The 19,353-nt window shown below is 42.4% G+C and overlaps 1 protein-coding gene across 1 annotated transcript in view; it reads left to right on the top strand.

Annotated features, from left to right (window-relative positions):
* Window positions 1-19,353, top strand: part of SNTG1 (syntrophin gamma 1) — a 1,036,287-nt gene that overhangs the window by 582,013 nt on the left and 434,921 nt on the right. The window contains exon 7 of the mRNA XM_063923704.1: window positions 16,861-16,995. Coding sequence (XP_063779774.1) covers window positions 16,861-16,995 — 135 coding nt within the window. The remainder of the gene's footprint in view (window positions 1-16,860; window positions 16,996-19,353) is intronic.

A 19,353-nucleotide genomic window follows, 5' to 3' on the forward strand; every position in this document is an offset into this window, starting at 1 on the left:
CAGAAACCCACTCTGACTGATGTCTAAGTGGGTTTCTTCAGCCAATCAGGGAGTGCCACGTTGTAGCACTCTCCTGATCAGCTGTGTGCTCCTGTCCTCACTGACAGGCAGCACACGGCAGTGTTACAATGTAGCGCCTATGCGCTACATTGTAACCAATGATGGGAACTTTCTGCTCAGCGGTGACGTCACTTTAGGTCAACCGCAGGGCAGAAAGTTCCCATCATTGGTTACAATGTAGCGCATAGGCGCTACATTGTAACACTGCCGTGTGCTGCCTGTCAGTGAGGACAGGACCACACAGCTGATCAGGAGAGTGCTACAACGTGGCGCTCCCTGATTGGCTGAAGAAACCCACTTAGCCAGAAGGCAAAGTGGGTTTCTTGCATTCGGGGAAAGGTGACCCATGTGCAAACATGGGTCCCCTTTCAGTTCGTGGTCGGGACACCGTTTTTTTATTTTTGGCAAGTACGTGGATTAACCCTGGATTTGCCGAGGAGCCTGGACCCCTGGATCTCGTGAGTATAATTTATTCAACAGGTACCCTTGGATTCTACTGGACAAGAGGACCGACCTGCGTGGGGCCATAGGTAAGTATGTATGTATGTGTGTATGTAAGTAATAAAATTATACTTTCACGGTGTGTGTGTCTTGTCTTTTTTTGGGTATTTTTTTAGTGGTAGTACTACAGGTACCAGCGGGCCCGTTTTTCCGCTGCATGCTGGTACTTGTGGTTCTCCAAGTACCAGCATGCGGGGGAGGCTTGCTGGGACTTGTAGTACTGCTACTAAAAACAATATCTTTTATTTTACAACAAAGGCTATCAGCCCTCCCATCCGCAGCCCATTGGATGGGGGGGGACAGCCTCGGGCTTCACCCCTGGCCCTTGGGTGGCTGGGGGGGGGGGACCCCTTGATTGAAGGGGTCCCCACTCCCCCAGGGTACCCCGGCCAGGGGTGACTAGTTGGATTTTTGATGCCACAGCCGCAGGGCGCTGTATAAAAGTGACCCCCGGCTGTGGCATTATCTGTCCAGCTAGTGGAGCCCGGTGCTGGTTTTAAAAATACGGGGGACCCCTACTCTTTTTGTCCCCCGTATTTTTGGGACCAGGACCAGGCGCAGAGCCCGATGCTGGTTGCTTAAATATGGGGGAACCCCTGTCATTTTTTTTCCCATATTTCTGCAACCAGGATCGGCTCAAAGAGCCCGAGGCTGGTTATGCTTAGGAGGGGGGACCCCACGCAATTTTTTTAGCACAAATAAGCACTTTCCCACCCCTTCCCACTGATATACATGCACGGATCTCATGGATCCCTGCATGCATCTCAAATCACGGATAAAAAAAGCAGGTCTGTTTTTTTTTAGGACTTTTTTACGAGTTGTAATTTTTCACGGCAGTGTTTTGTGTTTTTTTGCATTGCACTTCTTAGTAAATGACCGAGATTCATACTTAAACAGCCGCGTTTTGACCGATGGTGTATTCATTCGTAATTTTTTACATGAACTAGCAAAAAATTACGAATGCCCTCATCACTGCCGTGATTAGTGTTTAGTAAATGACCGAGATTTACCGAGATGACACTTTGATGAAAAAACGGCATCTCGGTCAAAATCGGGAGCTTAGTAAATATACCCCATTGAGCTCCTACATTAATAAAACAAATGCACTGGCCTCCACAGTAATGACACACATTGACCCCCGTGGTTTTGAAACACATTGGCCCCCACAGTAATGGCACACATTGGCCCCAACAGTACTGTCACACATTGGCCCCCACAGTAATGACACATATTGGCCCCCACAGCAATTTCAAATATTGGCCACCGATGTAATAACATAAATAAAAATACACTGACCCCTACAGCAGCTGTGAAAGGATCTTTCCCAATGCAAGCAGTGCGAGTGTCCAGGCAGAGCCTCTCTCTGCCATGGAGCTGGGAGAAGCAGGGAACAGCATGGAGCTACAGCGAGGAGAAGGAAGAAGGAAGCAACACAGGGCACTGAGGGCAGACAGAGGGGAAGGAGACGTGGCGTGCGTGACCTGTGAAGTCACACTATGGCTCCACAGGTCACAATCTGGGCTGCATCTGGGCAACCCAGAAGAGCCCAGCAGTGCCAGTGCATGACATTTTAAAGTGAGGTGATGATGGGCATCTCTGATGGCACATTTGAGAACCGCACGCCGGTTGAAAAACGCTGATGTACTGTATAGTACACAAACCACTTACAATAGTAGTAGTCAGTGGGAATTTAGGAGTGGGGGTATGGAAATTTGAATCCCTCCCCATGAAGTTTTAGGGGTTTTGACAATTTTTGATGCAATGCACAATGTAGCAAGACATGTTGCACAAACTTTGCTCACCCCTGTTATGTCTTACATGTAATCCTTCTGCTTTATTATCTGTTTCCATTGTCTGTCACTCTCCTCATGTGTCCATATCTTCATCCTAGGCAACCCTTTTACTCCCTATATATTCTCCTTTGTGTCTGATCACCTGCCTCTTTTCTCCTTTACTACTTTCTCCTACAACTCTCATTCCCTGCTATAGTTTCGGCCCCTGCTTCTATCTCGCCCCCTGCGCCTTTCACACCCCTACTGTATCTCACCCCCAGCGCCTCTCATTCCCCTCTTTCACGCCCTGTGCCTCTCACTCCCCTATCTCAATCCCTGCGCCACTCATTCCACTCTAACCCCTCATACTCTGCCTGCTTCCCTCTGTCACAAATTGATTCCCTCTGTCACCCCCAACCCCTCTCTCTAATTCCCTCTCTCACCTCATCCCCTCCATTTATCTGCACTGGGATGAGGTGGAGCTGGGAGGATCAGGTTTCCAACAGCCACCATCTAATCCCCACTTGCAGACTGGCTGCCAAAACAAAGAAGGGATCACTTTTTAAATCTGGCGCTGATTGCGAGCCAATCGCGGACTGCCATATAATGAGAAGCTGCCACTTATCAACTTTTCATTTGCTGGCATTCCCTGAGATGTGATTGGCTCATGCCAGATTTAAAAAAAGCCACCTCTTCTTTTTATTGGCAGCCAGTTCACAAGCTGGAATTAAACCAGACTGCAGCCGTAAGACAAATCTCCCAGCTCTTTCCCAGCATCACCGAAGATTGAGATGTGTCTCCAGAGAGGACAAAAAGTCTCCATATACCGCTCCACTTCGAGCACTGGTAATAGTAATAAAAATAATGTAATAATGTAATAATAGTTTATATAAGTGTGTTAAAAAATGGACAGAGTTGCCCTCTCCCCAAACACTGAGTTATAGACAGCCTGTTCTGAATTGCGCTGTAATAGGGGGACAGCATGTTTATTATAGCAAAAAACATTCCAGCACCCTGCAAGCCAATTGCAGGTGCAGTGAGGCAGCAACTGTCCCCTAGGTCCTGGCATCTACCTTCCCATTGTCTATTATGAGAACAATTGGGGGATTGGCACATGTGCAGTCCTCTTTGGGTCTTCACTGTGCATAAGCTGACTGTGTACATCATCGACAGAGGCCCACACTTTGTTCTTTTTAGCATGCATGGGAGTTGGCACTTGGCATGTTGGCACTTGACATGCTCCAAAGAACCAATGAGAGCCTCGAAGGATTATCAGGCTTTGCCAAACCACTTGACCTCTGGGCCATGTTTTGGCTCCATTCCATGTTGTGGCAGTGCTGTATTTCTGTCAATGGCTCCAGGACTTGGCTATCAAATTTTCTGGATTGTTTTACAAGACCACCCTTTCATTATCCACTCTAAATGAGGCATTTCCTAGATTAATCCTAGATTAATAATAATGACATTAGTATTTCTATTTTATCTTTTTCTAGAGAAATATATTTATACATTTGTTATACAATCAAGCACAAACAGAATTGTCTTTGACAAAAACATATCAAACTGTTTCTAAAGACTCCATTAAATTGTACATGCACTATAGAATCAAACAAAAATGATTTTTTTTTTTCTGGAGATGCTCTAATATTGTTTTTGAAATACAAATTCAAGCTTCTTTTTTTACTGGATTTGATTAGGATTTGACTGCCAAGGCCAAAATTGTGATTCAGAGCTTATACTTAAAAGATACTGTAAAGCGTCAAAATAAACTATAAAACATTTGCTGCTTAAGCTTAAATGACTATATTTTATGCTACTGTTATTTTTTTATGAACAGAAAACATTATTAAATTGAATCTTGTGTTTCACTATTGCACAGAGAAAACATTTACAAATACTGTAACTGTATATAACCACATGTCTATGGCAGTACTATACTGTATGTGTTATTAGTAAGTGGTTGGATAATACACAGCACAGTAACAGGGTGGCAGTGATCCCAGCATAGACAGATTAAGGGGGTTGGATGCAGGGTATATTGTACCCCGGGACCCCCTTTGTCAGGGTGCCCCCCTGGCCAGAGCACACCGACATCACTAGCTTTCCCTCTTAAGCAGCAAAAGAACCAGCAGCCAGAATGCAAGCAGGACAGTATGCAGTGCAGGCAGAGACACAGGAAAATCATGTTTCATGAGCTTGCGACAGAGCTTTCTGACCAGAGGAGGGATAGGAGGATGGAGAGAGCTGTTTGTGAAACATAGATCCCAGCTTCTCTTCCTCCCCGCCTGGGTGTCTGAGTCCTGTGTAAACTGTTATACAACTAAACCATTTGGGTCTAGAGATAGAGACACACACAGAAAGTCCTTCTGAGTCCTGCCCCAGTGTGTAAGTAGTACAGAGGCTGCTTATCTTGCATGTGACAAGATAAAATATATTTATTTTTCTGTGTATTTTAAGTTGTCTTTGTTCCACTACAAGAAAAGTTTATAAAATAGTTGTCTTTCAATTAGGTTCCTTTGGGGCCCCCCTGTCTTAAATGCCATGGGCACCCACAAGGCTTAATCCAACCCTGGAGCCCAGTGTTGTCCCTGACCCCTAAAAACATAATTACATCACACCTAGGGTACAGGACCATCAGCTCCGTTAAGTAGAACCAGGGGCATGTGTAGCCTCCTCCGGTCCATGCCCTTTCCTCTTTGCCAAGCGCCACCAGCAGCAAAGCACTGGAGTGCTCATACCCTAATGCGCATGCACAGATCTCAAGGAAAATGGAGCGGCAGCCATTTTCCTGCCAATTTCTGCAGCACTGCTGCCATCGGAGCGGGTCTCTGGAGGGGTAAGTATTAAAAATTGTCTGCAGAATGTGTGGTGTAGCCAGTCCTGGACTCAGGGGCCAGTGTACACTGCATACACTGCACACACTGCACCAATTATACATACGCCAGTAAGTAGAACGCTGCCTGTAGTAGCTCCACAGGTTGCAGGGAGACTGCTTGGAGCATCCAAGAGATGCTCTAGGCAGCTTGGTAATATTGCTACTGGCTGCAGGGTGCCATTCCAGACACTTTGCAAGCCACATGTAGGTGCATTGTGCACTGACAGTGCCGCCCCAGGGCCCCCTGTAACCCTAGTTACCACCCTGTTCATACATCCTAGTTACAGCCCTGTTCATACACTGTACAATCTAAATATTGTTAATTTAAATACTGCATATTATCTATAAATTTTTGTAGATTTTAGTTCTGTACCAGACATTTAAAATGTAAAAGTTCAACTATTTTAAAACATGGTAGAATTTTAATCAGAGAAAAATGCACATATTGTAAGGGATAGATAATGAAGGTGCAGAGATTTATTAAGCATCAAGTTAATACAACAAGATAGCAACACTAAGGGATTTCTTTTTAAAACTCCACTTACCGATGTAGCATACAGTAGTGATCATTCCCATGTAAAGTAGTGCTCATTCCCACGTAAAAAAGGCCCAAATGTAGTAAGCCTTAAAAAGTGATAAAGTGGAGACTGATAGAGAGGGTTAAAGCACCAAAAAAACCAGCTCCTAACTGTCATTTTTCATACACATCCTGCAACATGGCAGTTAGGAAGCTGATTGGTTGGTACTTTATCACTCTTTATCAACCTTTATCTTTTTTTAAAGCTTAACATATTTGGGCCCTTTAAAGCTTAATATATTTGGGCCACAGTGCTCGTTCTCACATAACATAGTGCTCATTTCCACGTAACATAGTGCTTATTCCCACATAGGAAAGTGATCGTTCCCATGTAACAGAGTGTGCATTCCCATGTAACATAGTGCTCATTCCCATTTAACATAATGCTTGGAGTATGGAGCAGAGAAGGGAAAGGGGGGACATGATAGAGACTTTCAAATATATCAAGAGTTTTAACAAAGTCCAGGAGAGAAACATTCTTCAAATGAAGAGAAGTATTATGCACTGAAACTGGAGGGGGGTAGGTTCAGGGGAAATTTGAGGAAAAATGACTTCACAGAAAGGGTAGTGGACAAGTGGAATAGCCTTCCATCGGAGGTGGTAGAGGCTATGACAGTAGAGGAATGTGAACATGCATGGGATACACATAAGGATATCCCTAAGAAATAAGGATCAAAGAAGGTTTGAGGTAAAAAAAAATGGTAAAAAAGGAGCAGACTAGATGTGCCAAGTGGTTCTTACAGCATTTGCCATCAAATTCTATGTTTCTATGCTTCTATGTTCCCATGTAATATAGTGCTCGTTCACATATCAGTTGCAAACAAAATACAATTAAGTAGCTGCAGGTCATAAGCTGCCAATTATATCTAAAAGCCTAGCTAAGTGTCCATGTCAGTCCCACCTGGCCTAAGACAATTTACTTTGTTCCCAAGTGCCTCAGGTGCCAATCTCATATTCTGTATAGTATTGTAAGTGGGTGAAGGCCATATACATGGAACAAATCTGTGTGCAGAACCACATAAATATATAATCTTTATATTAAAACTGGTCTCATGACCTTTTGTCAGAGATGAAGCATAAGGCAATTTTAATACATAATATTTTTTGCTATAATATAAATGTGCATGATACATAACATATGCCCTAGTCAAAGGCATAGTTCTAGTCATCAGGGCCTTAACTAGGGGTGTGTGAGCAGTGCCACCGCATAGAGTGCAGGACTCGTGGGTGACATCACTGCCCCACGTTACTTTGCTTGTCACCAGCAGGGTGACTCGGACGACAACCTGCAGCATCTATGACTATGGCAGTGTCCCCAAGAGTGTCTTTTGGATGCTCCAGGTGCTCACAATGCCATCTGTGCAGCCGTTGAGTGTCCTCAGCTGCACTTCTCTGGTGGCACCGACCCTCTGTACAACATCATGACTTCATGTGCTTAGGGTGCTGCACAGGACTCTCCAGAGCCCTGTTATACCCCTTTCACACCAGAAATGCAGGGACAAAACCCGGGAATTCTGCCACGGGCTCATGCAGGGACATTCCCGGGTTGGCACCATTCACACCAGCATTTTTTGCCGAGACATCCCGGGTCTGCACCTTTCATACTGAACCCAGGATGGCCCTGCATTTTCTGAAAATGGCCATCTCAGAAAAACCACAAGACCAGGAGTGCCCTGAATAGCCAATCAGCATCAGCAGAGGCAACCTAGGAAGGTGGGACATGTCCCTGCACCATTCACACTGTCCGGAGTCCAGGGATCATCCCTGGACCAACCCTGGTCGATTGCAGGGTTGAAATGCAGGGACAGAAATCCCGGGTTTTTGTCCCTGTACCCTTTCACACCAAGAAATTTCCTGGGTTGATGCGCGTTCATGTGTTTTAACCCGGGAAATTTATGGCTGTGTGAAAGGGGTATGACTGAGCTGCTAGTCATATCTAACTTGATTCCTTTTATTAACATGCAGGATAGACCACTGCGGCAAGTTTCATACAGTACATCTCTCCTCTTTGTTGCTTATTGGAGATTTGGGGGCTAATTCAACAAGGAACCCAAAAATCGCAAAAAAAATACGGAAAATCTGAGACAAAAAATAAAATTTCTGAGACAAAAAATACAACTTCTGAGACATAGCAAAAACTGCGTATGCACTATGAAAACTAGGCGTACTAAAGGGCTGGACTCGCGATTTTAGATAGGAGGAGCATATGCATTTTTATGCATTTTTTGCAACTGAAAGCACATTTATAGTGTGAAGTTTCTGAGTGACTACAAGTCAACCTTAAAATCTGCACAGGCTGACCTCAGTTGTAGAATGATCGATGTATACTGCAATCATTGCTTCATTACCCCCAGCTGAAGAAGCTCACACTACTGACCACAATTCAGTTTTTTCAGCTGCATTGAAACTTAACAACGTGTAAGGTAGCTTTAAACTATTTAACACATGTATTAATCTAAAATATATGTTAGTAGTAACCTAATAATTATTTACGTTAATAACAATGCAGGTTTGTCAAGAACACACTTGTTTTCCTACAAACATGTACAATAAATAACATTTACAAGCAAGATTTGTTGTTGTTGTTGTTGTTGTTTGGTTAATGGCTTTTTGTTTAAAAGCTGAGTTTTTTTTATGATTTAAAGCAACAAAAAATTATTATCTTCAAAAAGCATACCCACATACATGTGTAAGGATTTATTTTTTTTCCCCCTTGACAAAGAAACATATGTTCAATAACATCACCACAATAATTGTGATTTTGTGGACATTTTTTAGTTATGCACCACTTTTTAAAAAATATATATATTTTCACATTAAACAATAACATAAGGAATGTTAATAATAACAACAAAGAAACATTAATATGTCATGTATGTAAACTTTCAACATAAAAAAAAACCTATTTTTTTCCTTTTTCCGCCTGCGTTTTTGGATTCACCAGCGGAAGTATCTCGTCTTGTTGTTCTTGTCAGTAGGCATGGTTGGTTTAATATTATGTGTGGCTGATGTTAAATTGTGACATCAGAAACCTTTACACAAAAAATGCAAATAAGTGTAGGTTTTTTTGCAAAAAATGTGGATTTTTAAATCTAATCGCAAAATTTGCAAATTTGACAAGTCCACCTTTTTTTTGTAACATTAAATTAGTGTTGCAGATTTTCAGTTTGGGCGTGCTTTTGCAATTTTGCGATTGTTCTCAGTTTTTGCTAATTTGTACTTTTTACGATCCTTACTGAATTTGCCCCTTAGTCTGCTAAACAAATGAAAGGCCATGGCGGTACTACCCGTGGAGCAGCCATAAGGTGGTGATCCTGGCAAATGTACCACATCGGCAAATTCTCTGCTCTTCTAAGTATATGTGGGAGTTGGATGTGAAGTAAGGGCCTAATTCAGATCTGATCGCAGCAGCAAATTTGTTAGCTAATTGGCAAAACCGTGGGGGTCATTCCGAGTTGATCGCAGCCATCAACTTTTTGCTGCTGCTGCGATCATCTAGCACACGCCTATGGGGGAGTGTATTTTAGCTTAGCAGGGCTGCGATCGCCTGGACATACTTACCCTGTGCGACGATCTCAGCGATGCAGGAGCTGGCTTTGACGTCAGACATCCGCCCTCCCTTCTTCTGGACATGCCTGCCTTTTCCAATCCACTCCCCGAAAACGTCTGGAAATGCTGTGGAGACGCCCAAGTCCGCCTTCTTCCTGTCCATCATCTTTGCGGTCCGCTCTGCGACCGCTTCCTTCTCAAGACGCAACGTAACCCGCCGACCCCTGTCGCCGGGCAACGTCGCGCACGAGCACTGCGGCCTCCGCGCATGCGCATTCCGCACCCGTTTGCACCGCAGCGATAAACCGCTGCGTGCGAATGGGTCGGAATGATCCCCCATGTGCACTGCAAGTTGGGCAGATATAACATTCACAGAGAGAGTTAGATTTGGGTGGGTTATATTGTTTCTGTGCTGGGTAAATACTGTCTGCTTTATGTTTACACTGCAATTTAGATTTTAGTTTGAACACACCCTACCCAAATCTAACTCTCTCTGCACATGTTATATCTGCTTTATTTTTACACTGCAAATTAGATTGCAGATTGAACACACCACACCCAAATCTAACTCTCTCTGCACATGTTAAATCTGCCTCCCCTGCAGTGCCCTGCCTCCCCTGTTTTGCCCAACTGCTAACAAAATTCCTGCTGCGATCAACTTGGAATTACCCCCATGGTTTTGCCCATCTGCTAACAAATTTGCTGCTACGATCAGGTCTAAATTAGGCCTAAATTTTACTGCTACGATCAGATCTGAATTAGGCCCTAAATCTCCATTTGTTCTATGCTAGTTTGCAACAATCAGTATTTTTTCCCAATGCCACTCTTTTTTCCATCCAATTGTTTGGTTGTGATGGTTGTCTCCATCGCTTGCACACATTCTTATGGGTTTCTATCAATGTTTTGATCAATGATACTGTATGGCATGTAATTCAGTGGCAATACTTACTTGTGCATGAGCAAACATGTATAACCAAGAGAGGGTGTTTAGTTCCGCACAGGGGCTAACATGTGGACAGGACTCTTACAGGAGTATATGTCACTAACCGATGATTAAAAAGGGTCATCATTAATGTACTGTGAATTTCTTAGTTGGTGGTACACCCTAAATCAGTTAATCATGAATTATATACGAAGAAGGGAAAGAAAGAAAGAAAGAAAGAAAGAAAGAAAGAAAGAAAGAAAGAAAGAAAGAAAGAAAGAAAGAAAGAAAGAAAGAAAGAAAGAAAGAAAGAAAGACTCTTATATGGGGCACTCTTATAATATAATAAAACTTAACATTTAATAGTCTTTTATAAAATGTATTGGTTCTCTCAAGGCAAAAAGTAATTAACAATGTGTAAGAAAATATGTGATTTACATGTTACATCTAGACCTTTCAGAAAGGGTGTGTATAATTTTAAGAAAACTGAGTTGAATAAGCCAAGGTGAAAATGTTAACTAGTATAACAAATGGTGTAATATGTGTTAACCTGCTGTTTCTAGATTCTTAATTCACAGACTATTGATTACCATACGGGTACATGTAAGGGTATGCAATAAATGTAGTATACCACAGCAAAAGGCAAACAAAGTATATTCATAAAACCTCTTGATAAGTATCACATAAAAAAATTCTTTTGGACATATACCTAAGGTAACTTTGTTGCCTTAGTCGTCAGTTATTTCTATCTGCTCAGAAGGTAACAGAAGTGTCACAGGCATTTTATTCAGAATGACATTCAATAGAAAACCCTGAGCATGAGGGGTTCTGCAGTATATTAGACAATAGTTGAGTTTTCAATCAGATTTACTGTATGATGTGGCAATATTGTTCACAAGTAATGAAATAGCCTGCGTGGAGCACTGCACAGATTAAAAAGAGATGGTCAAATTTCAAAAAGCCCTGTCTGTATGATGTTTTACAACAACTGAAACAATGATTAAATTGTTCAATATATGATAGATCACAGTGTGATAATACCTGAGTTTTGTGCAACACTAAAGGTGGTACAGAGAGAGGACCTGCCTCCATATCCAAAGCATCAAAACATGAATGATAATTATTTAATATACATAATACAGTTTTGTAAAAACCATGTGATTATTGCTGATTTGAGCTATTTATTGCTGATATTGCTCATTTTACTATGCGGGACAGACGCTGATAAAATCTTCATCCAACAGATCTGTGATAACATTGAAAGAGGCATCATTAGTCATTAGCAACAATTTCAACCCTGGCATTGTTGATGTTGACAAGGCTAAATGGTGTGAAATGAATGGAAAGGGTTATTTGTAACGGAACACATACTATCTCCCGGCGGGCGGGATGCCGGCTGTCAAGATCCCGACATCGGCATCCCGTCCGCCAGAATGCCAGCAGTGAGACGAGTGGTAAGAGTCCCAGATTATATTCTCACGCTATACTCGCCACAGATTCTATTCTCACTCTATGGATGTCGTGGATACCCACGAATGAGAGTAGTCCATATGTGCCAGGATTACGGCTGTCGATATTGTCAGCTGTCAGGATTCAGGTGTCAGTATCCTGACCTCTGGGATTCCGACACCCGGAAAATTGATTACATCTCTTGGTATCTGCAAAGCTGTATACTGTAGCAAACTGAAGTTGTGAACAGAGATAAAACAAATCCCCCCAAATGGGGGAAAATATCCCTGTTGTGGACTCTCTTGCAAACATTTCAGGCTCCATCCATAGTGGTTTAGAGCAGAAAAATACTGTAGCCTGATATGAAGGTGGTCCCTAGACCTTGCAAGCAAGTAATCCTGGAATTGATGACAGAATTATTTAACTGCAGAACCATAACTAGAAATGCTAGCGCCTTGGCAAAAAGGAATGTTTATACCCTCCAAGCTGTCAGACGTAAATTCGCTAACTTAAAATATTATTTCACCTGTGGCTCCCTTCAGATTTATTCCCTGTGCAGCTACGCCTCTCACACAAACTCTTGTTATACCAGTATGTAACTGACAATGTATTTTAAGAAGATGCACAATTACTGCGATCCTTGTCTAGTTACTTAGCAGTGAAAACCATCCACTACATCTAGTCACAGGGATTTCTAGTTTGGATAAGCTTCACTAAATTTTCTTCACATAAAAGAAAGAAACGGAGGGTTTGTCTTTCTTCAAAAAGTTTTAACTGTAAATATATCTACATCTTATCATTAATACTTGGAAAGAAATGAATAGACCTTTTAACTTCTTGTAATGAGTTTGAAATTAAACAACTTCTCATTAAACTGTTCTGACCCATGTTCAAACATTCTTCAGATTCTCTCTTGCATTATGACACATTAGAAAATGATGAGTACCTGCACACAATAGGATTCCATTATAAAGCTGAATCTTAATCGCCATCCAGGCACATTTTATATTATTTATTCTTTACAAAGCACACCAGTATCATCATATGGGTCTCTGTGCAGAAAGAAGGATTAATTTTAATAGACCAGCTGATGTCTAGACTAACAGCATCTGTTTGATTGCAGCAATGTACAGTATGCTAGTACCTGTTGACGAACACTATGTTAATTCTACTTTAACAACATTTACTGAGTTAAACAAAAATGTAAAGTCAAAATAAATGCAAAAAACATGCAAACATGTCTACATAAACCTTATAATGGCCTCAAGACCATGCATTGTAAGTGTCCCTTTAAAAAAGTCAGAGGTTGTCCGGCAACCCGCACCTCCGGCGATCTATGGCTACATTACATCCTGTCATTAGTACAGTAAAGGCCTAATTCAAGGTTGATTGCATAACAACATTTTCTTTTAATGGGCAAAACCATGTGCACTGCAGGTGGGGCAGATATAACATGTGCAGAGAGAATAAGATTTGGGTGGGTTTTATTGTTTCTGTATAGGGTAAATACTGGCTACTTAATTTTTACATTGCAATTTAGATTTCAGATTGAACACACCGCACCCAAATTTAACTCTCTCTGCACATGTTATATCTGCCCCACCTGCTCTGCACATGGTTTTGCCCATTAGAGGAAAATGTTGTTCAAGTCAACCTTGAATTAGGCCCTATGTCAGCAAGCAATCAACAATACATACTGTACAAAGTAATAAATCATGCACCTTGGTTTTTTTAATTCTGGTGAGTGCCCTCTACTGTATCTCCACATTGTGGTGTGTGTGTGTGTGTGTGTGTGTGTGTGTGTGTGTGTGTGCGTGTGTGTGTATACTTTGGACTCAATTTGTAATGTAAAGAAAAAAAGAAGATGTTCAAAGACACATATTTTTTTGCAATGGTATCAAGTTTACTAGCCTCAATATAGTGTGAAGATCACTGGTGTCCTGAGTCCAGAGGGGCCCCCCACCACACACGCTGACCCATTTTCTAAATACTATCCCCTCTGGAGTCCCGCGCCGATGTCCGCGTCAGTGTTAAAGTTCTGTTCATGTGCAGTACAAAAATCCCTGGGAAAATAGATGCTGCACCATTTTAACAGAGATCTGCGCATGCACAGTAGAGTCTGAGCGCTCTAGTGCTCAACTGTCAGTGCTCCCGGCAGAGATCAGGGGGCCCGAATGGAGGAGGCTGCACCAAGGCCTCCTCCTCTCTTAAAGCGCCCCTGGTTAAAATTGTCATGGGTCTGAGCTCCCCAGGCACACTCCGGGACTGGCATCCCCCCCCCCACTCAAGCCTCCTGCTTCCTTGAGAGAGCAGTGCAGTCCAGTATTGGTTGCTTTGTATAAATTTTATACATTGTGTGTGTGCCCCCTTTACAATGCCCTCATTAGTAGTGCTCCCATTAGTAATGCCCTTAATGGTAATGCCCTTAATGATAATGCCCATATGTAGTATTGCCCCCAGTAGTAAAGTCGCCTGTAGTAATGCCCCTTGTAGTTTAGCCCCTGCAGTTATGCCCCCAGTATTTTGCCCCAAGTAGTAATGCCCCCCAGTAGTTTAGCCCCTGTAGTTATGCCCTCTGTAGTTTGCCCCCTTGTAGTTTAGCCCCCCTGTAGTAATGCCCCTGTAGCTATGCCCCCAGTAGTAATGCCCCAGTAGTTATGCCCCAGTAGTAGTGCGCCACTGTAGTTATGCCCCCAGTAGTAATGCACCCCTGTAGTTTGCCCACAGTAGTATTGTGCCCCTGTAGTTTGCCCCAGTAGCTTGCCCCCAGTAGTTTGCCCCCACATAGTTTATCCCCCAGTAGTTTAGCCCCCTTGTAGTTATGCTTCCAGTAGTAATGCCCCCTGTAGTTTGCCCCCTTGTAATTTAGCCCCCAAGTAGTAATGACCCCAGTAGTTTAGCCCCTGTAGTTATGCCCACAGTAGTTTGCCCCAAGTAGTAATGCCCCCCTGTAATTATGTCCCCAGTATTAATGCACCCCTGTAGTTTGCCCCAATAGCTAGCCCCATGTAGCTAGCCCCAAGTAGTAATGCCCCCAGTAGTTTAGCCCCCTTGTAGAAATGCCCCTGCAGTTTGCCTCCTTGTAGTTTAGCCCCCTTTAGTTTTAGCCCCCAAATTAGTAATGCCCTCAGTAGTTTAGCCCCTGTAGTTATGCCCCCAGTAGTTTGTTCCCAGTAGTAATGTGCCCCTGTAGTTTTCCCCCCAGTAGTTTACCCCTTGTAGTTTGCCCCCAGTGGTTATCCCCCTGTAGCTTGCCCCCAGCAGACGTGCCGCTAACACACTTAAAAAACAAAACAAAAAAACACCATACTTACCAAGCCCTGCTCCCAAATCCAACTGCTGTGATCCTCCTGGTGTCTGGCTCCCCAGCACTATGAGAGAAAGATGTCATGACGTCTCTCCCATAGCGCGCACTGACAGAGCCAGGAGCCGGAAGCCGGAGCTCAGTAGTGAGCTCCTGCCGCCGGCTTCCGCTGTGGAGAGAGAGCTGGGCACCTGCTGGTAACACAATCTCAGCGGGCGCCCGGCATTTCCCTGTGGTGCCGGCACACATCGGGTTATGTGAGCCAGAGGAGGTGGAAATGCGTTCCGTTTCTAAGAGGAACTGATGGAACGCAGTTCCGGCTAACTTTAACCCCTGGCTCCGACAACTACTGCCTAATAACTGGAATAGTTTGTTTACCTTCCATATACAGAAATATGATTTGCTGTTTAAAATGATGCTGATTAAAATAATGCGCTGTGCTGTTAAGTTTGTCCTTGAGTGAATCACATGGTTTACTAAGCACTCATTAAACTGCCAAAAATATACGGTTAGCAAAACTGCTCTATAGTAAATTTCCCCCCAGTAGAGATAAGGCTTATTCTGAAAAGCGATTAAAGAAAGCATGGAAGAAAAACACATGGAACATCCACAGCTCCTGCCAAACATTTATTGATATGAAACTGTGAAAGTGATTACTATACTCTTGCTACTGTATATCACAATATGTAAAAGGCTGTCTAATTCTGAATCATTAGCACTTATTAGAACTTGTTTACTAATATTGCTTTTGGATGCCAAACTTTCAACGAGCCACATAAATTTGTGTTTGACTATTGAAAGTCACATAATGAAAGCAAAGGTGTAATTGCTATGATTCAGTGATATGCAGGGCTGGCGACAGGGGGGGTCTAAGGGGACACCTGTAATGGGCCCCAAGGATTCGAGGGGCCCCAAGGATATGCTACTCAGTGCCTGGCAGGGGTGTGAGCCGTCTTGTATAAATAGGACAGCGAGCTGTAGGCAGTGTGGGCGCAGCCTCAGAGTGACAGGAGCCTCTTACACACAGTGACTCTGCGGCATGAGTGTGCGCCCGCTCTTCCAGGTCCAGCTCTGTTGCAGGCAGTTATGGGAAATGTAAGCAGCTCTGCTAGCCAGGATTCCTGTGTCTTGCGCCGGCCTCTTCTGGTTGGGTGTAAGGGCTTCATGGTTCCTGCCGTGCGCTGTTTGATCTGGGAAGTGCAGCACAGGTGAGTCCCCCACCCTGGGATAAGAGTGGCTTGTTGAGGGGATATACAGTAGGGCTTTGGGATGAGGAAGGAGAGCTAGGAATGCTGCATGGAGTCATTGGGGAGGCTCAGACCGTGAGGTGTATGGGAGGAAGGAGAGAGGGAGACATAGCCTGTGGTGTATGTGGTGGGGAGGGGGGAGGAGAGATATACATAGTACATATATATTTTTAAAGATAAAGAAATAACAGTTTCTTTAATAGCGCAGCAAACTCTGTTGCGCTTTTTGTATATATGATCTAGGGGCCCGAGAGATATCACTGTATGGGGCCCCAAGATTTCTGTTGCTGGCCCTGGCAATATGTGCACCCCAAAATAATATTAAGAGATAAGGCCTATTGTCTTGTGGTTGTCAAAAATATTTAGCAGCATTCTGTGCATCTTATATTTGTTTAGTTCAAGTGAAATACTCTTGCCCATATAGCTAATTATTCTTGAGTCTCCTGACCTGCATAGAATAACTTTACATACAATATTTCTTCTTTAGCAATATTACATTGTATGCATATTATGTAGAACATTCTGTAAATTAACGTTGTTTAATAGAATATAATTTAGCAAACAAAAAATGTGTATTAAATAAAGTTTCTTCTTTTGTTTGAAGGCAAAGACAGGAAGTTGTTTGTTGCAAGATGGTAGTCAAGAGCCTTTCAAAGTTCGACTCCACTTAGCCAAAGACATTTTGATGATTCAAGAGCAGGATGTTATCTGTGTGTCTGGTGAACCTTTCTACTCTGGTGTAAGTACACAACAGTAAGAACAAAACAAAAAAGTATCATTCTTATCAATGTTTATATATATATATATATATATATATATAATTATGTTGTGGACTTTTACTTTGAGGTGCACTGGCTGCACACTTCAAAAATCTTGATGTTGCATATATGCATTTGAATGACCCCAAAATGCTTCAAATTTCAATGCCAGGTGCTTATTTACAGTGTTAATCGCCCCCCTCCCCACCCCAAGGAAAAAAATTACTGTAAGTGGAGATTGTAGTTGTAACATGGTTGTAATATCAGGGCAAATTTCTAGATGCAAGAGATACCACAGTTCCCATTACTTGCCATGAAGACTGGTCTGAACCAATTTACCAAGCAACAAATAGATCTTTAGATGACTTTAGACGAATGGTTCTATACTCCATTCTTCACGTTCCTCCAACAGGTCATGTTGTGCACACTTAAGTTAATTTAAGTTAATTGATTTTGCTCTGTCAGTATTTATATCACCTACTCCCACAGACAGAAATCCTCAGAACATGGCCTGATGGGAAAACTTGAGCATTATTGTTGAGAACCACTATGTTAGGCCATGGTAGACTATAGGCTACATCTTCACATTTTTTGTGCAGCTAGGGTTTAGAGAGATGTGGAAAAAAGAGATGCACTATGCAAAAGTGTAGACATTACATCTAAAGTTTAACCTCCTCTAACTTTTGGGACTCTTACATAACAAAAAAACCTTTGCTTCAACGTCTACTAAAATTCTGCTTAGATTAACCTTATATATGGCTGAGTTTTATTATGAAAGTGAGGGAATGTTTTTAATATTAATTATTAATGTGAGACATATAATATTATGATTTTTTTTTTTCATTGGCAGTATCTTTTTCACTGTAATGCAACTTATAACATGCGTCCAATTACACATACTGTATAGGACAAAATCTGATCTGAGTTGGTGGAACATAAAAGTTTCTTTTGCAAAGTGATATTTTACACAGTGGTGAATGCACTAAAACTGATGCCACTTAAACTGTAATCCATGGACTCATCATCTCCCAGGTCAACTATTGTAAACTCCATCTCTCTGACCTTCCCCCCCACTCACCTTTCCTCACTACAATCCATAATAAAAACTGCTGCCCATCTCATTTTCCTCTCTAGACAGTCTATACCAGCCTCTAAAATCTGCAGCCTTCTCCACTGGCTCCTCAGCATCCTCTGATCCAGTTCAAACTCTTAACCCTCTATAAATCTCATAATAACTCTGTGTCCTCCAACATCTCTTACCTTATCTTGACATATCTACACTCCCACCCATCACTTCCACTCTTCTTGGCTCTGCTCTCACCTTGCCACCTATTCTCACACCTTCTCCTGATCTACAGAAACAACAGATAAAGATGCCTAAAACCACCAGGAACTCTGACTCAATCTAAATGCTGCTCTTTCAAATACAAGGGATAGGCAGCCCCAAATTTCAAAAAAGAAAAAGAATGAACAGAGAGAGACAGTGCAAGGAGATTGGATAAAACTATATTTATTATTCACAATAGCATCATCAAGTTTAACAACATAAATATAAATATTACAAATATATCAAATATAAAATTAATAAACTCCTACAGCCACTGCAGTGACAGATACCAGTGTGCTTATACTGTATAAGAAAAAAAAGCCAATGAACCAAGCTCAATGTTCAGTTCCTAGAGCTGCTTATGGGTATCCTTCTTATGGTAACAATATATCCAGAGGGGAAAGGGTAAAATATGTTGCAATATCTGTATCCTTATTGCAACTGTAGCTATACACAAATGGATATAAAGTAGAATTTTAGGCAACAGTTACTTCCTACAGAAATGAAATAAGCCACAGCATCAGTGCAGTGCAGGACCAGTACATAAGTACAGCACTCACCACTCTTCTAATCGAGGGATCACGACGTGCACACCTCTATGCAGACCAGGAAGTCCGCATCACATTAGGAATCTGTCAGGTGCTTTGATTACTCATATGATTAGCTCTATATACTGTATCAGCAGCGGAGCCCAGCGAAGTGAAGTGCTGTAATGGAGTATGTTTCCCGCACCCTTTTGCAGTACAGGAATACAGGATTTTCTCAAGATTACTCCTTCGTTCCTGATGCCTTTTGATTTTTAGTACAAATACTGATTAGATCTGTTTATTTCACTCGAAACAGGGATAGTATATAGGCTGTATTCACTATTGTAGCCCTTGAGACTGCAGTGCTGGTACCCCAGCTCAGGTAGTTTAATATAAATATTCTTGCATCCCCTGATAGCTGACCAGCTGTCCTGCAATATAGTGATGCATTCCCTGGACTATAGATGTTGCAGCAACACAGTGAA

The sequence above is a fragment of the Pseudophryne corroboree genome, chromosome 5, assembly GCF_028390025.1.
Source record: "Pseudophryne corroboree isolate aPseCor3 chromosome 5, aPseCor3.hap2, whole genome shotgun sequence".
Classification (NCBI taxonomy): Eukaryota; Metazoa; Chordata; class Amphibia; order Anura; family Myobatrachidae; genus Pseudophryne; species Pseudophryne corroboree.